Raw genomic sequence first — 25367 nt, 5'->3', positions numbered from 1 at the left:
AATACCAATCCTCAAAGTCAGTTTTGCAAGTTAAATACTGAACTCTGAAAACTTGTGTCGATAGCGTAACTACAACCATAATCGTTATTAACAATTAAAACATTCTCTGGATACTTGTAAACATTTGACAAGCAACAAAATGTAACAGCAGTTTATCTTCTGAATTAATGATACGGGAGGGTAATTAGGGGGGCTGTCTCCTCTCACGACACACTTACAGTGACTTCACCAATTAGTGGTTGTTGTGACAGGTCCAATGTTAATAACCTTAAATAATTTAGATTTTTTCAAAATCATATGCAAATAAGAAGATGACGCTAATGAAACAACGCGATGCGGTGTACAATGGCGTGTGCAGCAAGAAGGGTGTGAGAAGAACATCTTTGATAAGAGTAATCACACGGTTCAATTATGTTTTATCCTGGTGAAGTATCTTTGGTACACCTTTAAATCATTTAACATCATAAATTCACAAGAGTCAGTGATCTAAGAGCAGTTAAAGAAATACTATCTTTTATTTTTTGCTATTTTCATTCAATTGAAAACACCTTCATTTGGCAATGACTTCCTCCATATGAAGTTTACAAAAGTGTCTGTAAACATTAAAGTGCAAAGAATTTGCTCACCGTTTATGGCACATTTCTTTTAAAGGTTCATGCTACAAGCACTCCAGTCTAGTTCCATGTGAAGAGCCCAGTCAGTTACCGTTTCATTTCAACCACACAAATATACCCTACTAACAACTTCTGAAAACAAAACTGCTATTTAATAAATTTTGATGATGGTCCATGGTCTTTAAATCAAACAGGTGACAAAAAGGCAAAGGTAGAAAATTGACTTTTCAATAGTTTAGCCAGTCTTACAGTATTTACCCTGTGGCTGTTTAAACAAAGAACAGCATAATTAATGTTTAAACTTGAAAATAAAAATGAAAAGAAACAGAACAACAACAAAAAGCAATAGAAAACACTCCTTTTACTGCTTGAAATTCTCAAGAGCAGTGTCTAAGATGGCAACACTGCTCAGCATTTATGTTTTTGTTCAGTATAGGCTTGAATGGCCCTTTGCTGGTTTTAATTCACGTAAAGTTCAGTGCATTTAGGACCTATTCAAAGTGAGAATTCCTGATGAAGAATGTGTCCAAAAACACATTAGATGCCCCTTTGATAGGGTGGTATTGTCTTTGTTGTGCTATATCTGGGCTTTTTTGGATTTCAAAAATCTATTAAGGAGAAACAGGGGAGGTTAGACAGGATGCCAAAGGGCCTAAAAATGATCATTTTTAATTTCTACTAATGACAGCTGAAAACAACAACTCAAGGAGTTAGCTAGAAGCTAAGGCTTGAGCTTGTTCTGAATTGGCTAAGTCTCGATTTACTCAGTAACAGATGAATCCAATTTTCAAATCTTGCGTGGTCCCTCTCATGAGGTTTGATCTGTCACAAAAGTTCAGATATATGCCAAATGGGATGGCAGTAAAAAATAAAAAGAGTAAAAGCTTCTGTTCCTGTGTAAATAACCCTTGCTTATGTATCAGACATATGCCCTAGAGGTGAGTCAGCCGGTCCCAGTAGCCGGTACTTCTCCTCCAGTGACGGCTCAGTGCTGCTGCCCTGCAGGTGGATCAGTGGCTTGGTCTGCAACAGCACACAGCCCCTTCCCCGGCCCCGTCTCTCCTCTTGGTTCCTGCGATTGAAAATGTTTATTCTGTTGTCCAGTTCAGGGCTGGCATTTTCTGAGCCAGTCGGACTGGGAAGCTTGAGGTTGACAGGGTCTACTGCTAGGCCCTTTTGAGCAAGGCAGGAGTCCTCAGAGAGGGAGGAGAGTAGCTCCTGCACCACCATGCTGGGGTCCTTGCAGGGGTCCTGGCCTGAGAAGGAAGGGGGGCAGCAGCGATGGGAGCTGTAGCTCAGACTGAACTCCTGAGCTGCGTTGCTGCTGCAGTCTGTCATTGATGAACCCGGAGTATGGCTACTCAGGCTGTGGGGGCGGGCTGTGAGGCTGCCACTGGACCGTGATATGCTGGTGGAGGCATCACTTACAGCGCTGCCCACCCGCTCCATAGCAAGCATAGGATTTGACTGGATGAGGTTTGTACTGGTGGGTAGGTGAACGTCAATGGCTGCTGTCGTGATGACCCGCGCACCTAAGCCAGAAGCCCCAGCATCTTGACAGACACGTGTTTAGAAAAAGTATATGCAGATAAAGACATCCATACAAATATGGCTTTTTTTATTTGCTACTGTCACTTACCGCTGCTTGCTTCACTGTAATATTGGCTGATGTAGTTGTTCATGTCATCACGTACAACTGGATCTGAGTTAAAAATAAAGAATAAAACAATCACAGTTATTTTTGTTTCAGCTGATTTCTAAATTAAAATACTGAAACATGCATGAATATTTTTTTCAGAATCAATTTTTCTGGTTGCGTTCTTACTTCCACTCATCCATACTTTTTAACCATCCTCTTTAGTTGTTTCTTTGGCTTGCTGCGCAACAGGAGATTCACATCGTGGATGGTTAACTATGTGATGCTGTCATATCCATATGGACAAACATTTCCAAGAAATCTTTCCAACACCTTATTAACTCTATGTCACAAACAGGTGAACGAAGTGCCAGTGAATGTATATCACAACTACAGCATGTGCATGTGTGTCTGCAAACCTCTGCATAGCACTAAACCAACCAATTGCATGCTGGGGCATGGACACATCCAGTATATGTTAGGGCAAGTATATATAATCTATTTGCTAAAAGATGCCAGGCCCAGTTTTTTCTTGCCTGTCATACAGTGTTTTGTATCTTCTCCTTATAGTTGACATGATAACTAAACAAACTAAACAAATCTAATTACTGTTGTTACTAACAGTACTGTAAACACTTTTTAACTATTATGAATATAAAATGGAATCAAAAGTATAATTATCTTACAGTAGTGTGAGATTAGGATTAAATATACTTTAACAGACACATCCTAATAATCATGTGTAAGTCACTGGGTTTGGATTACACACCTATTTGTCCAAACCTTGGTCCATGTCAATGTTCATAGTGCAAACTAGTCCAAATGGAAAATATCTTGTATGTTTACAACAGAATATTGACAGAGATGACTTCTGCCCCAGGCCACAGGTGCTTTATAGACAAGTGGCCTGGATCACGCACTGCTACATTTGTGCATTAGCCAAACCTTAGTGTACTAGGAATAAACTGGGACAGAGACAGGGTGGGGTTGGTTTCAGGGATTAGAGAAATGGGGGAGAGTGAGAGAGTCTAGGAGCTCTTTGTTCAGGCTCTGAGCCCTCCAGTCTAGCCTGCCTCAGTGTGCATGGTGAATAACTGTGATCTGCTGTGCTCTTCTGTTCGCTTGATTGGTCTTAAGCTCACTGTCCGCTGGCTGAGTGCGAACCCAGAGTACCCTGAGTGCTAGCCCCTGTCCCGCGGGACATGCTGCAGACTCTGATGGGTAATTTCATTTATTTTTCAGTCTAAAATATTAATCCCTGAGCCACCCCTGGAGAGGAAGCATTGCACTCACTAAAACAAGGCTGAGACAATCACTCCACAATTAATAACACATGAGTCTTAAGAAAAAAGAATAGGCAGTCCAGCATACATAAAGACTCTCCTCTTTTTTCTGTGACAGTCAAGTTACCAAGTCGTCATCTCTGTGGAAAAGGAGAGGTGACATGCCGAGGTTCTTTTAGTTCAAACTACAACTATAGAATTATTTTAACACACCAAGCAATAAACCACAGGTGAAATAGTTGGGACAGATCCTGGGAAACAGAACAATTATGGAAACTAATGGTGACATATAAAAATTAAAGATAACTTTAGATTTGGAACATATGACGTTTGATTTTATAACATAATGTTTCTGAAGAGTTAATGTCTGTCTATAGAGACCTTTTAGCCACTAAAAGTGTCATTAGTGGGACAGCTTAGGTTGAGTGCATTAAAGACAAAGTCAGAGAGGTAAGGCTAAATATAGCGTATATAACAGACAAAGGATGGCGAAGATCAGTCAAAGACCACTGAGAAGATTCAAGGATGCAGTGATGGAGAACATCCAGAGGGTTGGTGTGACAGAAGAGGATGCTAGGGAAAGACTGAGATGGAAGCAGATGAGCTGCTCCGGTGACCCCTAAGCAGAACACCCGAAAGAAGTACAAGAAGAATTTAAAAGTGTCAGTCTGTCATCTGGACTCAACAACAGAATATCTGATTTTTTGTGCCCAAAATTCTCTAGAGACATTAGTGGTCTCTATACAATGGATACCAGTACATTAGGTGATCCCATGAGTTTTTATCTAATGTCATCACTGATATCAGTTTGTTTGTAATGCTCGCCAGCCTCTTATTGTAACCTTATGGTAACCCTGAGAGGCAAAAACTGAATTGGTGATACATTGTAATGTTATAAGTTCTTGACTTAAGAAGAGTTGAGTAAAGGTTTTTTCAGCATGTGTGTCATTTTGTTCCCATTTCCACCCATTTTCAGTTTTTTTTTTTGCAATACTCAATTCAACCACAAGATGCCCACCTATCCTGTGATAGGAAAAATATGCCTTCATGCATTTCATCCTGAAATTAAGGCAAGTCTTTATAAGGAAGGACATGTAGTGAATGAAACTGCATTAGACTTATTCTTTGAATGTTTGTCTTTCAGTCTCGGTTTGGTTAAGATTAGGTAACAAAATTGGGTTTGAAATAGAAAGACCTGTGCTCTTTTAGTGTAATATCTAACTTGAGCATTTCTTTTAATAGTCACAGTAGGGTTTTTTAAAAATGCTCACTACAATCAAGAATGTTGATCCACCTTTTGTTTTACTGTTTCTGTGCTATTGCAGCATTGAGAGTACATGTAGGTGTCAAAAAAATCACACTCCTGATATATAGCTTATTCTTGCCTTTTATGAGCGCTTGGAGGTTTAATGGCCCTCCATGAGGAGGGTGAGAAGCCAGCTGAAACATTGTGTGTAAAACAAATAAGCTTGAATTGAGTTCACCTGACTTGACTTGAGCTTTGTGGTCTAAGTGCTCATCCCAGTGACCATGTTTCTGTAAAAAGCCCCACTTGTTTCTGTGAGCCAGATTTCCCACTATGCCCTCGGGGTAATATTGTGGCCACCATGGAGCCTCTTGGTGCCCTATTGTGGTTTGCAGGTGAAGGGGAACAGATGTTGACAGGAGCCGACTCCCTACTAACAAGGCCCAATGCACAGAGCACTCTGTACCTGAAATAGCCCAGTCAGTTTGGGCTTGCTCCGCTGGCCTTGCCATGAGGGGGGCAGTAAGAGAGATAGTTGGGGCATGACAGAAGCCCATGCAACCTGACGTAGTGTCAGTGAACATACTTGTTTTCTCCAGGATTCACCAGATGCTAAAAGCTTTTTTGCCCCCGCATTGATCCCAGAGCGCCTGCGGTCAGATGGGTATTGCATGTGAGCATGGAAGGGCTAAGAGCTTGGCCTCAAAGATGCTCCAGGGGTACTGCTCCAGATTAAGTGTACACTGCTCTGGCATTCAGTTCACCTGATGCTACCGTGTAACAGACTTTTTGTTCCACATAATTATGTACATACTTTATGTTGCACCTCTCTTCTGGTTTGTTACACTGTTTCCTCAAACAAAATTTGCACCTGGTATGGTATATAACCAATCAATCAATCCATCCATCCATGCATGTCCAGTTCAGAGTCTAAGTATGGATGAGAATCAAGAACCGGTTTTTGTAGAGAACTGGTTCCCAGCAGTCCAATTCCTTGGAATCGTTAGTCTGCCTGCCTATTGATCCCACTTATCGGTTCTTGCACTCTCGCAACGATCAGTTGGTTTCAGTTCGTAGTCGGAGATGGAAAATATTGGAGCAGTCTACAGCATGGATATGGACATTACTTTTAATTTTATTGCACAAAAGTATGAGAGAATGATGGTAAAGTGGAGACTGCTCCAGGACAAAAACAACTGCATCATACTGTTAACACAACTTCAGTTCTTCACAAGCACAGCATGCTAACACTAAGCTAGCCAAGAACCCAGAGTGATTTTAAAGCTTGGTGAGTGCTGAAGGTTTATATTGTTAATTGATAATTATAAGACAATGAGTTTCAGGTCATTTTACAGAATAAGATGAAAGTAATGTTAACGTAAGTCTTTCTCTTGGGTGTAATTAAGTAACATACTGCACAACTTTAAGAAGAGTGTTCTTTGTAATATGCGTAATAACTTTTTTACTTTATTTTACTTTTTTTGAGTAATGAGCCCCAAAACTGATCAACACAAAGAGGGAAAATACCTCCAGCACGCACAAACATTTGACTACACAGCATGGATTGTTCACCAGTCTGTTGCAGGGCAGATGGAGATACAACCATTGACACTAGCATTCATACCGAAAGCCAATTTAGAATTGCCAATTATCCTAACATATATATCTTTGGACTGTGGGAAGAAGCCAGAGCCATGGTGGCACGGGAGAACAAGGTCCACAGAAAAATTCACCAGCCAGCCTGTGATTTCAGATCTTTTTGCTATGAAGCACCAGTGCTAACCACTGTGCTATTTTTTTAAGTTACAGACTTTTGTCTTTGATTCAGTCATTTTCAGTTTTTTAATTTATCTTTTATAACCAATTCAAGCACCCTTCAGTTGATACAAGCTCAGTTTTAAAAGCTATACTATACCTGAAGTGACATGTGGCTCCCTGGGGTTTCTCTGACCGCCCTCATCGTCAGACTCCCCAGGAGTCAAACCTTCTACAACCTGAAAATTCCTGCCCTGTTTGTCCCAAACATGGTGGATCTGCATGGCTGCTTCACGCTCTGCTGCAAGGTCCAGGTCCTGCTGGGCCAGATGTGCCCTCAGTTGCCTGATCTCAAACTTAAGAATAAATATGAAGAGAAAAACACAAACAAATAAATATGGAAAGTCACAGTGGGTTGTAGAAAAGGATGAGCAAGTAGTTTGAGAAAGTGCAGGAACGTGAAAATTGAAGACCGATAAAAAGTTTGGAGAAAAGCAAAACAAGACAAAAACAAAATAGAAGAAAGGGAAGAGAGAGGACAGGGAAGGATGAGGTGGTGCAGGAATAAGAGGAGAAAACAGAAAAAGAAAGCATGTTTCTGGAATACATTTCAATTCGGTACACAAAAGTAGAAACAAGTAAACGTTTTTTATACAGATACTGTGATACCTGGTTATAAATAGTGAAATACTGTCTCCTGTTTTTTTTTTTAAGAACAGGAATTTGGTAACTGTCTTTATCATAATTGTGGGAGTGTCAGAGTGTGTTTCCATATTCTTCCGCTGATCCGATTCAGGTAAGCAGGAAACATGTTTGTGATGTTTTGCTGCCCTCTTCTGGTAAAAGATCAACTTACAGTCGCTTATGTGACCAAGAACAACGTGTATCCTTAATCAGTCCTTTAGTGCAGTAAAGAGCTTAAAAAGGACAGCTAGATCCATAGCGTCTAAAGTTAAAATAAATGTTCTTCATTGCAATACAATGCAGTATGACTACATGCGCTATTAGCCAACATAAACTATTGTGCCTGCATCCAAGGTGCTTTTAAAGCTCTATTCTTGTCAGTTAATGTACTTCGAGTTTTACACAGGCACTACTACAGAAAATGAGACTATCAAAGTTTTGTACTGTAAAGTCGCCATTAGAAAACCTTTCCACATCAATTCAAAGTAAGTAATGCAAAGTAAATCTCAGATGTGTTGGTACTCACAGCCTGCTCCTGACAAATCTGAGTGAGACGCTCCAGCTGCTCCTCTCTCACAGCCTTGGTCTTCTCACACTGCTGGATCTCCAGTTCCATTTCAACTTTGACTTGTAACACATACGCTAAAATTGGAGAGAAGGGTGAGAACGAGAATGGGCTGAAAATATTTGTTATGCATAAAGAGGCATTAAGACTTACTAACAAAAGTGTCATAGGTAAGAGAGCTGGTTCAGATAGTTAAGGCAATTTACATCGAGCACATCAAGGTCAGAGTGCAGAGGTATTTGTTGACCCTGTGTCATTTGTTCCTAAGAACTCTGTCATCACACACACAACCTTTATTAGTGCAATTAGTAACACTATACTCAGTACCAAAGAATGAAACTAGATGCAAAAGATTTTGATCTGACTTAATGAATCACAAAGTGTAAGTACACTCTCAGTCCATATTTAGTGCAAATATATCACTGAACCTTTACAAAAACAGCACCTTGAAGTAAAGACACAGTTCCATTGTGGTCCTGGAAACCACTTTAGATTCGAGGGTCTTCAAAGAACACCAAAAAACACAGGTATTTTGACCTGACATTCAGACACTTGTTGTTAATGTCTTGCATCAATCTACCCTTCTCCAACTTATCCTGAGCAGAACACTGAGCAGTAATTAGAAAATTAATCAAGCACAGATATATTGTAAAAATGTCACAGACATGAATACTCAGTCTGTTTGCATGCTGATATCACTTAATGTGATAAAAAACAGAAATGTGAAGCTTTAAGATTCTTTAAATATATGCCGCTATTGTGGCATGTGTGGTATGTTTCAGTATTTTTCTGATAGAATTTTCTGAATGTTTACTTTTGCATGGCCAGCAGACGATCATCTTCTACTTCATCTTCATCTAATAAGAGTTTATTGCTGGAGTGTTGCTAGAATACTTTATTTGACCTTTAATAACTCTTGCTTTTCTGTCAGTCAGTAACAGCTCTTCCTATAATTTTTATTTTATTTATACATGACACACTTTCTGGAGTAGGACATAAAGGAACCTAAAAAAAGAATGGTGAGAATAATTGTGGACTGCTGCTGTCAACACAGTTGGAAGACAATCAGTCTTTTACACCTTTTTTTGTCACATTTGTAAGTCTGCCACATGATATCACACGTGTTAATGCTGCCTATCCTGCAATGAGTGGCATAAACTTGTCAAATATAATCATTAATTCTACGGGTCCTAGTCACAAGACTGGGATTTTTCTGAACATGCTGAGATGACAATGAAACTAGGCCTTCTGCTACAGAGAGTAGCTGAGCAAAGCACACAGCCATCGCCACATGCTCCTTGTATCTATTTATAGTAATGTTGCGCACGCGCACACACATCAAACAGGAGAAGACATTAGATGGGGTCAGTTCAGTCAGAAATCAAACCAGCATGAAAAGCTCAATCAGAGCTTCAATTATTTAGCTACACAATGCAATACATTTGTGTGGCACTGTGCATTTACAAGCTTAGCAGGGTTGGTTATGTGATTATAGTGTCTGTGCGTGCATGTGTGTGCCACAGCTGTGGTGACAGTTTCTGCCAGCACTTGCACAACAGTGTAATTCACACCACAATTAATCCAACAACTTCTCAGAGTCCAGTGTTGGTGGTGGTTTGATTGCCCTGGCCTCTGTCCCAGTGTCCCAGGCACTGAACCTAAAGGCAGGCCAGAGCCTTGCATGGAATTGGTGAATGCATGAAAAATAAACACATTTTCTAGAATTTTCTAGACTGTATGTTAGGTTACATGATGTACAATAAGTGCATTTTAACACAATCAGTGCGTGAAAACATCCACAATCCTCACAGATTCCTTGCTGCATTTTCTCCACTCACATGTTTCACAGATCCCTTGTGTATTGAAGCCATAAAATCAACTCTCTCTCCAATCTGCTACACCCAAAAGTTACATTTCTTTTTTTTAATTACATTTCATTATATATTATGTACACACTATATACATATGCTTTGCTCAAGGTGTTGCATAATAGCTCGTTGGATTTGTATTTTACAGACGTTTATCTGTACTAAAAATTTTGGTATCAGAGGTCAATGCAGAAAATCAAAAACATCTTATTAGGCATTTATAATAAAGTATAGATAATTCATATTCAGTGATTTAGGACCGACCTCTAGCTTACTTTCAGCATGAAAAAATAGCAACTTAACCTTCCTGGTTCATTGTTAAGCAGTGTTCAAGCGCTGGTGAGTCAAACTGATAATGATAGAGATTTGTTTGTGTTTTTTGGTTGTTTTGTTTCTAGACAACTAATTTCAAAGTTTGAGAGATTAACATTACCTGGTGATCATGACAAATTGTGGTGAAATTCACTCTTGCACAAACTTTGCCACTTTATATCTCAAACTCTTTTTTCCAAAGATTTGATGACTGTCATGTGATAACTGAGCCAGTCCTTTAACTTTATATTTTTTGGTTTGAGTTCGCTTTTTTCCCTCTGCTAGTGCTTGCTTAACAACAAAACTCAATGACTCACAAATACAAAACCCAGTAGTTTGAGGTGCGGCAGGAAAATCACATGTTCCCTCCCTAGAAATCACGTCTGCAGCTGCACGTTAATGTTAACCAACAAAAAGAAATAGAGTGTGTGTTTCCATAAACTCTGTATTAAAGCTTTGTAGAAAACAACAGACACATATTTACATTAAAATACTTTACGTGGACAAACTGTACACTGAATTCCTACATGCTCTGCATGCACCTCATCCTGTATGCATTCGGAGATCCGTCATGAGGGTGACATCTGAGCGGATATCGAACCAGTCTATATTAGCATAGGAGAGAACAACCACTATATTCATTATGGCTTCTGTGAATCTACTTAGCTAGCCGCTTGCAATCAATACAAGTTAGAGTAGCAGAGTGGCAGCAATTTACTCTGAGGAATGATCAATAGCTGTTTTGTTCTGAATAGCAAATAATTTGTATAATCATGGAAAGAATGGGGTCACTTAGCTGCATCTGTGTGATCCTTTTGAAAAAAAAAAAAAGAAGAAGAAGAAGAAGACCACTGGCATGCTGTGTGAATTTTATGTGTCACTTTCAAATTTCTGGAAATTGAGTCTGGATTTTGATGGAAAAAGAGTTTTTGTCTGCCTTACCATCAATGATCCTCTTGACCCTCCAAATGCGTAGTGTGATGATGAGACTGATGGCGTCCCAGGGGCTGCTGGGCCCATTGGCCACTGTGGATGCCACCATTGGGGCCAGGGACAGCACAATAACTGCACCATCAAACACCTTTTTGGGACAAAAGCAAATACAGAATTAAAACAAGTTCAGCGTACGAGCCATAACTCCATTCCGTTAACCCTCAACCCCTGACCCCAGTTCTACGGTCTTGATTTAGCGAGACTCAAATATAATACCTATATGTGGATTTTATTCATGGATGTATGCAGTTTTTTGCTTCAGTGGAATATTTTAACAAGTCTTTATTTACCTAATTGAATTCTAGCTGAGGTTTAGTTAACATGAACAGATGCGATCACAAACAAAAATAAAAATACCATGCCTTAAAGCGACCTCTTACGACTCTCGGCTACTTTTAGATCGCTCCCCGTAAGTCACTTCTAACTACTTTCAGTGCACTTGCATTTTCACCATGGACCTCAACAAACAAACAGAAAGGAAACTGTGGTTCCAACAAACTACCTTCAGTGTAATGTGGAAGCTGCAGATTTCAATGAAAAAGTCCCAGCCCAGCCAGAAATGTGCACTTCATTTTCTTCAATATTAATGGAATCGTGCCCCATGAAATCCTCCTCCAGTGTCTTACTGCCAACATTAAGTTCAGTAAGATCGCAATAAAGGGCACCCAATTTTTTGGGACACACCAACACAATCATTGTGCAGGGTGGGCCATTTATATGGATACACCGTAATAACATGGGAATGGTTGGTGATATTAAAGTCCTGTTTGTGGCACATTAATATATGTGAGGGGGCAAACTCCTCAAGATGGGTGGTGACCACGGTGGCCATTTAGATACAACCTTTGTTTTTTCAATAGGAAGAGGGCCATGTGACACATCAAACTTATTGGTAATGTCACAAGAAAAACAATGGTGTGCTTGGTTTCAACATAACTTTATTCTTTCATGAGTTATTTACAAGTTTCTCTTTGTTCACAGCCATTGACATTTCGAAGAGGTTAACACATGAGGAGCGGATCGAAATTGTGTTGATATCTGGTGAACGCAGTAACCGGGTCATTGCAGCAGATTTCAATGCAAGACACCCTACGAGACCACCCATCTCCCATGCTACAGTTAGCAAACTGCTTGCTAAGTTTCGTGAAACTGGTTCAGTGTTGGATTTGCCAAAATGTGGACGCAAGAAAACTGTCACTACTGAAGAAACATTAGTGGCTGTCCTAGCTTCATTCAGCAAGAGCCCACAGCGTGGCACTCGCCGCATGTCACTGGAGAGTGGCATTAGTCGAACATTCCTTCGGCGGATATTAGCTACTCACAAATGGCACCCTTACAAACTCCAGCTACTGCAGCATCTCAATGAGGATGACCCAGATCAGCGCACAGAATTTGCAGAATGGGCAAAACAAAAATTGGAACAGGACCCTCAGTTCACGCAGAAGATTTTGTTCAGTGATGAGGCAAACTTTTATGTGAATGGTGAAATTAACAAACAAAACCACCGCTATTGGTCTGACACTAACCCACATTGGATGGATCCCTCCAAGACTGTTGGAACAACAAAAGTGATGGTTTGGTGTGGTATATGGGGTACAACGATAGTGGGTCCATTCTTCATCAATGGAAACCTCAAGGCCACTGAATATTTGAAATTGCTACATGATGATGTGTTTCCCTCTTTATGCACTGAAGCTGGCACGTTCCCTGAGTTTTTCCAGCAAGATGGTGCACCACCAAATTATGGGTGCCAGGTCCGAGCATTCCTAGATGAACAGTTTCCTGGAAAGTGGATTGGTCGTCGTGGGCCAGTTGAATGGGCCCCAAGGTCTCCCTATCTGACCCCCTTAGACTTTTATCTTTGGGGTCATCTGAAGGCAATTGTCTATGGTGTGAAGATACGAGATGTGCAGCACCTGAAACTACGGATACTGGATGTCTGTGCTGGCATTTCTCCTGCGGTGTTGCTATCAGTGTGTGAAGAGTGGGAGAAGAGGGTTGCATTAACAATCCAACACAATCGGCAGCACATTTTATGAGTGGTCAGAAACTTGTAAATAACTCATGAAAGAATAAAGTTATGTTGAAACCAAGCACACCATTGTTTTTCTTGTGACATTACCAATAAGTTTGATGTGTCACATGGCCCTCTTCCTATTGAAAAAACAAAAGTTGTATCCAAGATGGCCGACTTCTAAATGGCCACCATGGTCACCAACCATCTTGAGGAGTTTGCCCCCTCACATATACTAATGTGCCACAAACAGGACTTTAATATCACCAACCATTCCCATGTTATTACGGTGTATCCATATAAATGGCCCACCCTGTATATCACTCACTTTATTCACTAAAACCAACTCCCTGTGACTCCTTTTTTGTCCCAAAAATTTAAATTGAGTTAAAGGTTATCGATTTTAATGCAGGAATACCAGCAGCTGCAAACACACAACAGCAAATAACTGGAATAGGGCATCCAGTGAGAGATTAGTAATAGCAAAGGGTGCTATATTTTGATCTGTCGCAAATGACACATTGCTCCACAAGAAGATTGCATTAAAGAGAATAACCACCCGCTATCTTTTTTCCTTTTTTAATGTATTTAATTTAACATTCTGATCGTACTTCTCATCTGGCTACCAGAAACTGGCTGACACAGCTTAGCACTACTGGTGAAAACAGATAGCAGGCTGTGGCTCAAAAGGTTCAAAAGTTGTCACATAAGCATGAGTCAGGGCTACTAACAACCTTTTTATATCTCATTTATTTTTGTATGGCTGGTATAGTTTTCTTACCTTGGGCACAACCAGCTATTTTCAAATGTTTCCAGTGTTTCTGTTAACCTCCAGCTAGTGAGTTTTTAGCATGTAGAAATGTCATGTTTACCTCGATGTTATTATTTATACAATCTTTCCATCAACCTTCAGCAAGAAAGTCAATAAGTGTGTTTAAGTGGGAAAGGTCAGTGTTGGCATACCATGCAAGAACAGGAGGTTAAATTAAAAATAAATATTCAGATTAAACTGAATTAAACATAATATACTAAATCTGACATGAAGATTTGCCGGTATAGCAGTACTAACCTCAACTTTGTTTTCTATGTAGTCCCAGATCCCAAGAACAACAATTCTGAAGACAGTCTGAGGCACACAGAGAGATAAAGGGATACTTTAAAATGAATAATTGAGGCAGCATGCTGATACATGTGAAAGACTCCTTTAAGTCATGTTTACATCCAAAAATTGCTAATTTGCTAATATATGGGAAAGAAAGTATTTTCTTCTTAATAGAAAAGTATCCAAAAATAAAAATATAAATTACATCTACATTAAACATCTCAGTGGAGGTATTTAGTTACTGCACATCTACATGATACCTGATATTACTCTATCTGTGGTAAATCTGTTATTGCATAATTATTTCTGTTGATGGAAATATGGCATGAAATTTGTGAAAACACATACACACATATCAAATTCTACTTATGCTCTGGAAAATGTGGCTGGCTGCAGTACACTGTTAAGCAGGGACATTGATTTACACTCTAATTAGCTAGAGGTGGTCCTGATAATTCATCATCTGGAGCACATGTTAGACAATAATGCTGGTATCAAGTGAGACGAGCAGCTGCTCCGCCCACATGTAAGAATTATGTTTTCTGATTGGTGCAGGGGGACTGGCTGGTGCACCTCTTCTTCTGTGATGCCAGTGGGTGCCCTGTGTGCATGGATCACATCACTGTAACCCCATCCCCACTGCTCTGTAAGCTCAGCTTTAATTATTGCTCATGCTGGCTCACCGGTAATTAAAGTTTGGGTTAGGGCATTGGGGCTGAGGCTGTCAGGGTAATTGGTTTGCACTGGAGTGGAGGCCTCTAGGCCATATTCTCCTCTTTATGTTATTTTCATAATCACAAAGTAATGAAAAGACATTACTTTATCAAACAATGGCTTAAATTTAATTCTGATTCTGCTTCCAGGTAGCATTTTTAAGCTATAGCTTAATCAAGACTAAACAATATTGGAATATAAATGGTAGCAACTACCTACTCTAGTTCCCTTAGGTTTGAACCTGGTTTGCAGATATGGAGGTGTTACATAGTTTAGCTGGTTTAATTTAATTGAAAATCAACAAGAAAAGTGAGATTTTAGTGAATCTTTGCAATTGAAACGTTCTGTGATTATTACATTGGCCCAAGAGCAAAGATTTTGGAAAGTAAAAGAGATTATGTTAATGATGGAACCAAAATGTGACTTAATTGAGAATAATACACAGATCTTACCTCTGAGAAGAAGAGTGACAGAATGATAAGGCTGATCCAGTGGATAATGCTGGCAAATTGGAACGCATTGGAAACTATTTAGAGAGGAAACAGAATAAATGTTTATTTGCACTGTCCTTAAGGTGCACAGTGTAAGAAAACTAATTGGTATAATCGTGTCCATCCGTTAACTCACTGTGCTACCAGCATACCCACTTCCTATACTACTAATATGTTTCTGCACTCTCTTGCCCAATCCCATCTTATTGCCCATCTGCTATTTCTCTTGTGGGGCAGGTAGTGGACTTGAGAACTAGATTACAATAGATCTAAAGTGACTAGAGTCCTGCAGTCCCCACAGCGAGACTCGAGTATCAACAGAGCTGGACGCTGGCCAGTAATCGATGAGGATGGCTGCCTGCTGCCACTGACAAGAATCTTGGTTCATTATCACCTCTATCCATCACTCTCCATCATAACCATTTATCGTCCAGCTCCACAAGCTGTTTGTGTAGTAGGACTACACAAACAGTGAAAATGCACACAAAATACAGTTAAATATGGACATTATCACAACAAGTTCAACAGAAAATTACTAATGGTTTCAATGGCACCTACAATAAATGTAATGGATCTTTACAGGGGTTATTTTTGTTGTTTTTGTTTTGTTTTTTTAAATAAATTACTATACATACTGAGGTGAAATAGTATAAGAGACAGATTTCAGAGTTGCACATATCGATTGTGTAACCGTAAACTCTACAATATGTGACCATGACTGTAAACACAATCTAAGTCATATGCATTTGTTTTAATGGAAAATTAGGTCTTTGTAAACAGCAGCTTGTATTTTCATAATGGCATTATTGGAAGATATATTGAGATGCTTTATTTGATCAAAAGTACAGATACAACAAGCGAAAATTCAATATAAGTAAAAATGTCAAGTATCTGGTACAGGTACTTATTCTGTAGAAAAATAACTCCTATTATAATATCATAGCTGTTTATAGTAATATGGAAGAAGCCCTTTTCTTTTGAAGCTCAGTAAAGTGAAGATAGTTTCAGCTTCTTTAAATACATTATTTACATTACTTATACTTCTGCTTGCTGACCTTAACAGGGTACACTTTAAAAAAAATCAGGCTGCAAAGCAGCGATGACTGCCCAGGTTGATGTATAGAGAAAGTCCAGTGTAAGCAATAATAAAAAAAAATAATGGCACACCTTATATATTTCTGAAACTATATTTCCTTAATGTGATCCTAGCAGAAGGTAGGGCACAGTGCAGACACAGCATCAGTGTTTAATTCTCAAGGACACTAAACTGTTTAACTCCCCACTGCTCCAGTGGAGCTGCTACTATATGCCTCCCAAGTGTTTTATGAACGTCACACTGTGTATTAATGGATAAGAATATGCATGCTCAGCAGATTTTTCCTTACATAATAGTACCGGCTAAAACAGGAGAAATAAAAGCACACTGTTTACATTGTAAGAGTTTGGTGTCTATGAGCAGCTCCAAAGACAGGAAAAGCACCACCAGGATAACGCAGGCCACCAGGATACAATTGAAGCCAGCACTGAGCAGACAGACCTGCCACAGGGCCACTCGACGCCCACAGCACGGCTTCAGCCAGTTGGACCTAAAGGGACAAGGAAGGGGGGGATGTTTCAACGCAACATAAAATTCAACCAGCATTTACGATTTTAATTTAAATATCAAAACAGAATCAGAAGCTTGTAAAACCACATCCCAACCCTTAATAAAAACCACTGACTTAGTTTTTTGGGCCTTTTTCAGCTTTATTGTTAGGTTCAGTGAAGAAACGACAGGAAAGCGGGCTCAGAGAGAAAAGGGAGAAGACAAGAGGCAAAGGGCCACAGGTCGGTCTCAAACCCAGGCCGGCCGCTCTCAGCCATATGGCACATGGGCACCCGCTCAATGCGCTGAGCTAAACCAGCGTCCAAAACCACTGACTTTTTGACTGTGTAGATTTATCCTTTTATCTACTTTAACTGTTTAATGTATAAGGTAGAAATGAAAATTTAGGTTAAAAAAAATAGCACAAAATAAAGCACTGATATGTGTACATATCATGTTTCACAACATAAGTATATCATTTAGAATTGCATTTCTGACTGCAGAACTCTCTGTGACTGATTCCATGACCCCAGTAATAATATTTCAGTAGATATATGAATATGAACAGCTGAACTCCCCGACATGGCCAACAGAGGGTGGTAGTTTACACTTATGAAAGGTGATGTCTGTTTAAATCTGGCCAAAGTTTGGTAGTGATGGCCAAAGAAAAGTGTACTCAGAGGGAGCATTGACAGAGAAAAAGACAGTGAAGCTCTGTGAACTAGTGTTCTGACCATCAGCAGTGTGAGTGGAATACTGATGGCCTCCTTTTTATATGGGAATGAAGGGAGTCACTGTAGAGGATGCTGCTAAGAAGGAATGATTTCACATGTTTAGCTTGGGACATAAGTTAAATGTGGTGTGGAATGAAGGAAAAAAATTTAATTAATTTTAATAACCCAGTGTCTGTGGCCTATTTCTTTGGCTACGGCATACAGGTTTAAATAAAACATCAATGTTACTATATAGAAAATGATAGTCATATAATTTAAAATCAGACAGACTGGTTTATGTTTAAGATAAAATGACAGATTAACATTTCAATACATTTCAGACTAAGCTTTATTTTCACTGTAAGAAATCAGCATTTAGGCCACTAGTGTGTCTGGCGAGATAGCCTAATTCTATTTTGAAATAGTGGGATGGTCATACAGATCAGCTACTACAAGGGCTGACAGTAGGAGCTGAGAGAAACAATGCCTTTCACCGGCTCTCCAGCTGGTATGGAAAGTTGGCTCTGCCCACCACCTTTCCCTTCTCCCCATGCTCTGGCATAGAAGAGACAGACATTGGCAGAGCATTTCCCTCCTCTGATCATGTCTTCATTCCTTGGCATGCCACTAATATGAGCTGCAACGGTGGCAAAATGGCTCCATTTTCACCACAGCTTCAAAATGAATTTGCTATATTCATCACAGAAGTCATCTAAACTCTCCACTTTCCCTGTTTTAAAATGTTGGAGGAATTTCTGTGTATCCTTGAAATTATTTCTTTTAAATGTTGTGTTAGAAGGGATGATATTAATGAACTCTAGGAGTACTTGAAGCATAAAAGTCCATTTTTATCATCTACTACCAGAAATCTTTGAGGCAAGTATATAGTGTATACTATATATTCACTTCACACGTCTTTTTGGCTATCCGATCAAGTGCAAGTGTTGAAACAGAACCTGCAAAATTATTATTCACAGTTGAATCAAGAATATCCCTTAAGAAGGAAACTAACAAAAACATTTTCAGAGGGCCCCTCTTTATAATTTCCTCCCGCAGTGGCACGTTTACGTAGCAATGAGGAAAATGTTTTTAGCAGCTGTCGAGCTGATCACTCCACCCTCCCACTGCTTTCTCACATAAAAGTATTCCTTACAGCCTGGCATGGGTAGAGCCACAAGTCTGTAAACAATGCACGGCTAATGTAATAAAGGCATAATCATGCTGATAGCAATCATCTTCTTGGCACTGGGTGGGGTGGCACAAGTGTGCGAGCTCCAGATGGTGTAAAATCTGCACCACCAGTCTTGCAGAGACTCTGTGGATGCCAGGTATGATGCCATTATGTGTATCAGCCTATATGCCAGAACACCTGGGCATCCTGCGATAAGAAAATATTGATGTATTTGTGATGCATATTTTCAATACATGTGCTTTCAGTTGTTTTGGAGTTAGTGTTAACATCTTCAAGGCCATAAAAGTTTCTCAGAGTTAGAGAGCTCAAATATATGAGCTCAAATCACAATGTAGGTACAAAATAGGAAATTGACAAACTGATTAAGCTTTTGCAGATTTTGCATAAATATACATCATAATCTGACACGCTGAGCAAATTATCTAAAGAAAATTTTTGTGCAGTCTTGACCAAACTCAATCAGGGACCCACAGTTGATTTCACTTATCCTGTGTAACTGATTTGATCCTTGTTACTTACCATGGCTAAACATGCAGTTACATGAGAAAGAAAGTTTTAACAAAATTCTGTGCAGACATGTGAACAGCCAAGTACATTTCATTATTCAATATCCTGTAGCACCACCGTTACTTAGCAATCATTTTCTACATGAATTTATACATTTCTTACATTGTTATGGAGGAATTTCTGCTCACTCTTCTTTACAATGTTGCTTCAGTTCATTGAGGCTGGTGGACATTCATTTATGTACAGTTCTCTTAAGGCCCTATTACAGCATTTCGATCATGCTGAGTTCTGGATTTTGACTGGGCCATTGCAACACTTTGATTCTTTTTTTTTTCAGCCATTCTCTTGTAGCTTTGCTGCTGTGTTTGGGATTATTGTCCTGTTACATGACCTAACTTTGGCCAACCTTCAACTGGTGGACAAATGGCCTCAAATTTCACATTACCACTCCTCCACCACCGTGCTTGACAGCTAGTATAAGGTGTATGAGCTGATATGCTGTGTTTGGTTTTTGCCAAACATGGCACTGTGCCTTATATATATCAAATATTTTCACTTTGGTCTCATCTGTCCTAAGAAAGTTGTTCCAGAAGTCTTATTATTATATTATTATTATTATTGTAGGGTCTACCTTACAGTATAAAGCGCCTTGACGGTTGTTGTAATTTGGCACTGTATAAATAGGAATTGAACTGAACAGAATACAAGAGAAGTGAATGTAATAGCAATTAAGTACACTACAATAAGAACAAAAAAGGCTTCCCAAAAAGTGTTAAACCTAAAGTAACATAATGAAACTGAGCTAAAGAAGCTGACAGAGAAAGCTCAGTTGACAGAACTGTTTTTTACTTGGTCTGTTTGCAGTTAAGACCAAAACAGACAAACAGAACTTGCTCTTGTAGCAAACAATTATTATCTCCAAAGCACCGATCCTTGTGTGTTAGTTTCTTCCATGCAATGCAAGTTTTTCTTCTAGCAACCTGTGCACTGCTGCTCATGTTAGGTGTATACAATGCAAAGCAACTATTCTTTTAAAGTTTGAAGGTAGATCTTACTTTTCACCACTATATTTGTTAAAAAATGAAGAATATATATATATATATATATATATATATATATATATATATATATATATATATATATATATATATATATATATAAGCAATGAAACAAAATAAACAATGACAATAAATCTGCAGCAGATTTTGCAATTAAAATTTTTTTAAAGGCCCCTCTTCTTTTATGAGTCAGAGATGTATCTCTTGTTTGTATGGGGTTTTGTGCAGTTCCTCTGGGCATTCTGGCCTTGAGGTGAATTTGCTGGGATATTTACTGAAAATTGTGGCATTGTGTAACACACACCTGGTCCAACAGCAGCAGCAAGGGTATATATAGTTTACACGAAACTTTCCTTTCACATGACTGTATCGTTCTGCAACTTCTTTACCATGATTTGCTGAAGCTGAATTTATCCAAACTTGTTTCATTTAAAGTAATTATTAAATAATTATAAGTACAATAGATTCTTGTCAATTCAAGTAATGCAAGGTATAGTTTTGAAAGGATAAACAAGGCCTTGTCAAATCTAAAAACAGAAATAAATAAAAATATACCAAAGTAAAGCAGTCTCTCTCCTTTCATCTCAGACAGTGCTGTCATAAAGCTCTTCACCTGTCAATATGTGCATCCAGCCATTACATTACTGCCGTCTTGTGGCTGAAGTCAGTTATTGGCTGAAAGCTGTGCTTATTTTAATCTCGTAAGAGACTGCAGCTCTCTCTGTTTTGAGTGAGTGTCCGTCTTCCTTTGACAATGACAATGATATAATGTTGTTATATTATTAACAACATTAACGTAAGAGGCTTTTTTTCTGCACATGCAAGGCAAGCTGTCGCTGGGTCTGCTCTCAGTGCTGTGAGATCAGTTACGATCTGCACTTTTTGTAGAAACACAGCTAGCATAGCATAGCTAGTAAACCAGTTTCAGTGGTTTATCTTTGTAACAGATGATTGTAACAGCTTCGCCTTGTTAACCACCTTGGCCAACATGTATGATGTATACAAGATTAAATTTAACTCATTTAGTACATTACTAAGGACAGCTTTGACAATGATGGCGAGGGGATGGTACCTATGATCATGTCCAGTCTAATAAGCAGGCAAGGTGACCAAGTGTAGGGTCAGATTAGCATCTATGAGAATCTCTAAATGTAATAAGTTTAGCAAGCTGCTTTGCCAACATTCCACGTTTGTTTTTCATTCATATTTTAATCCACCCAATTCAATGTTCCCTCTAAGCTGCGCGCCTGCGCAATTGCGCACTGCTGGCACGGTCTCTGCGCACAGAAAATCTGCTTTGCGCACAAAAAAAAATCTAACCTGAATTGAAATTAAAATCAATACTTTAACAATTCTGTTTTGCAGTGTTAGTCAGTAAGTGACTGGCTGCTCCCGTATGGGATTAGAACGATTCCACCTTATCCCATAGTCCAGCCAATAATGCGATTCACATTCGTATATACGCAGCTGATCAACGTCGTTGACAGGCTATGACAGCGTCCTTATGTGCCGACACCGGTGTTTTAGCTAGAAAAGCGGCGTGGCTGATGTGGAGTGAAGCCACGTTAATGACATCGTGTACAACCATTGGAGATGTGAGCAGGACAGACGGAACAATTGACGGAAACAGTGTGGACTTAATACCAGTTTTTAAATTGTGTTGATAGGCCACGTAAAACCAGAGTTATGATAAAAATATATGAAATGTTTGGTTTTCTTCCTGAATACTATCGTTGTTTATATTTACTGCGGGAAGAAACGGTTTTATAAGGAAAACACCCGAAAGCGCTTTCCGCCTGTGAGCAAAAACAACACCAAAAAAACCTCCACCCTTTTCTATTGGTCGAAAAATGTACCATGTCGACCAATCAAAAAATGATATGGTAACATGGCATTTAGTTGTTTAGGAAGGGGGGAAGTTTTAGGAGTGACAGCGGTGTTTTGAGATGTGAGAGATTTGCGACGTTTAGCGCAAATCTTGTGTAGTTAGTGTGTAGTGTAGTCAATAGTTTTGTTGTGTGTGTCAGAACAATGAGGCGACTGCTGAATGTTACAGGTGTTACAGGAGTGATACATCTCCTGTTGTCAGGCCTGCAGGTATCAGGCTGTTGTTCTCCTTTATCTCATAGTGGACAGAAATTATTTTTTGGAGTGGCACAAATAATTTGTGTGGCATCAGATTTGATGCAGAACAGCTGATTGTTCTGTAAATAGTTTGAAATGTTTGTTTAAAAAAACCCACCTTGGCTGCATTTTTAGGTAAACAGCTGCAAAAAACTTTATTGTTTGCAAAACTCAGTTACTTTTTTGAAGAAATAGCTATATGATTAATTGCCCAACATTGGTCATTATATACTGTATTTTGCAGACAGAGAGTTACAGACTCTCTCCCAGACCACAGACTCATACTCATAATACAAGTCAGAGCTTTATGAAAAAAAAAAAGAAAAGAAAAGAAAAGAAAAGAAAGTTTTTTTTTCAAAATTGGAGTTCAAGTTATTTTTACTTCCAATAGTGTTAACATCCTACACAGGTCATGAACAAGATTTTTTTTTTTTTAATTTTCATTGTAAGTGGGCTAAAGCAGTTAATTAAAAGTAGTCTAACATAAATGTAAATGCTGTAATTTGATTATTTTAATAAACCATGTAACTTGGATGGATTTGATGCTGGCGTGACCACAGTGCACACGTCTGCTGTTGCTCACAGTGGTCCAAGGGACCGCTCAGGGACTTTGTGTGTTCGCTCAGACACATGAAAAATTAGAGGGAACATTGCTGACAATTAACCATGTCACACACTACAGCAGGTTTTTTGTTGTCAATATTTCAATATACTTTTTTAAAAATCGAGATGAACAACTGATCTTTTTCAGTGATCCAATTTATCTTATTAAATAGGTAAATAGTAGATGTTTGTGTGTATTGAGGGAGGGGGTTCTGGTTTCCTGTCTGTGAAAGTCACCGTCGTAAGCCACAGTTTGAAAAACTACTCCATGCCTTCAAGTAAATCCAGACATGTCTCTGGTGGAAACAAACTCGATTTCCGAACGTGAAACTTTTACCATATGATCTGATGGTCCATAAAAGTGCATCAAATGATTTCATGCTTCATTCAACCTCTGCAAGGGGGTAAAAATAAGAAGAAAAAAAACATTACGAGAACTATAAAACTCTTTGAGGGGGAGTAGTAAAATGAAGTGCGGAAAAATGAAATATTATCCTCACAACAGTTTTAAAGGGTACAGTCTTCTCAAGCTTTAATGGATCACAGCAATTATGCCAAAATCAAGCCAATTACAAAGAAGAGTATTAAAAGCAATTTTTAAAGGCAAGGTCCACATCTTGGTAAATTTTACTGTATATCCCTCCATGGCAATGGTGATCACTTTTAGATACCATAGAAAGCATGCTTTCCTCATAAATTGGCATATTTTCTCATAAAAAAATTTTTATTTCCAATCTTGCCATGTATATTATACAATTTTATACAATTTTTCATAGAGACCCTGTCCTCTATTCCAGAGGTGCCACCCGCCACCGCGCATAGCCAATAACTGCTTGGGGCCCCAGGCCAGTGGAGGTGCACCGAGGACTGATAAACTTTAAACTACAGCAGGGTAAGGTGCAAAGTTTGCAATGACAGTGGAGGATACCTAACATTATTAACATTATTAAATTTACAGTAACATAATGGAGATGACCCCCTGGTTGGAGGGAGGCACATGCTCCCAACAGACCCTAGTAACACCACCGTCAAATGCTCAGTGAAACAGACAAATTAGATAAGCTAAAACAAATTTGAGCAACTTTAGCCATTTTAAACAGTTACATCTATTAATGCTCATCAAGGGATCAGTGCTGAAAGATAACTTTTGGTATATACACATACAGTGTTTCAATGTTTTTCTGCACAAATAAGTTACTAAATATATTTTTTTTACAGTATGATTATTATATTTTAAAAATTGATGCTCATAATAAATGACCAACTCACCTTTACAAATACTGCCTTCTAATGAAGTCATTATCATCGTTTAAGAAAACTGCTTGTACTGATCTCCAGTAAGCTGGCAAACAACACATTGTGTAGTGGGAGGGGTACCAAGCTAGCAAAATTGACGGATTTGAGTTTCTTCAAATAAGAAATCAAAGCTTGAAATATAAATGAACATCAAAAAGAACTAGGCATACATTGAGGCTCATGGAAGAGTTAAATGAGAGGCTAGTTCCTTTTCTGATAGATAGCGGGCTAAAACTGAATCATTAAGCACAAATCTAAACTTGCTTTTTGTGCCCTTGCTTGGCTACTCAAGCAGCCAGTGGAACAACTCATGGAGCAAGATAAAATGTATTACTCCCATGGGCCATTAAGAGGCACTGGACAGTCATATTACATCTCAAACTCGAAGACAAGGAGGGATAAACCATGCACATATGTGCAATAAACATGAGAAGGTTTACCCAACCAGGTGAAATTAATAGGTCATTTATTATAGTTTAGTATATATGCACAATTCCCCACACACACACACAAGCCCTAAATAGTCCCTGTAAACTCACGTGTTTATAGTGCCCCAAAAGATATTCAAGATCGAATCTATTATCTGAGGATATTAAAATGAGTCAACAAAGCAATAAATCTGAGGAACAATCTGCCCAAAATCAATAACATCCACCTGCTTTATGCAGGATAAAGGACCACGCAAGTCGATACAACACAACACAGATAAATAAGAGGTGAGAGTTCACAGGCGGTTTGAAGACTCATCCTTGATATGTATGACAAATAGGCTGAATTCAGCGACTGTGTGTGTCCTTAACTTCATGTCATGCCAAAACTAGCCCAGCCCAGAGGGGACGCAGTCAGACGCTGCTGGTGACACATGCAGTATATTAATGAGTCTTATTAAAGCAACAGAACAGTGGCAAATGTTGTTTCTCTGACCCCGTCGGCCCTGACAGTCTGACAGAACCACCTGGCCCAAATCAGTAGCAGACAAGCACATTTAGTGGACAAGGTCACCCCTCAAACC

General features: G+C 39.0%; 1 protein-coding gene across 1 annotated transcript in view; it reads right to left on the bottom strand.

Moving 5' to 3' along the window:
* Positions 1-529: 529 nt before the first annotated feature.
* LOC134630572 (transmembrane protein 266-like) overlaps positions 530-25367 on the bottom strand; it is a 50709-nt gene continuing 25871 nt past the window's right edge. Inside the window, exons 4-11 of the mRNA XM_063477973.1 lie at positions 16709-16863; positions 15239-15312; positions 14040-14096; positions 10906-11044; positions 7745-7860; positions 6695-6890; positions 2254-2316; positions 530-2167 (exon numbers count right to left, since the gene is read on the bottom strand). Coding sequence (XP_063334043.1) covers positions 1527-2167; positions 2254-2316; positions 6695-6890; positions 7745-7860; positions 10906-11044; positions 14040-14096; positions 15239-15312; positions 16709-16863 — 1441 coding nt within the window. The 3' untranslated portion in view covers positions 530-1526. The remainder of the gene's footprint in view (positions 2168-2253; positions 2317-6694; positions 6891-7744; positions 7861-10905; positions 11045-14039; positions 14097-15238; positions 15313-16708; positions 16864-25367) is intronic.

This window comes from Pelmatolapia mariae, linkage group LG1 (genome assembly GCF_036321145.2).
Source record: "Pelmatolapia mariae isolate MD_Pm_ZW linkage group LG1, Pm_UMD_F_2, whole genome shotgun sequence".
Lineage (NCBI taxonomy): Eukaryota > Metazoa > Chordata > Actinopteri > Cichliformes > Cichlidae > Pelmatolapia > Pelmatolapia mariae.
Note: the sequence above shows the minus strand (reverse complement) of the source record. Positions and strands in the feature narration are given on the sequence as shown.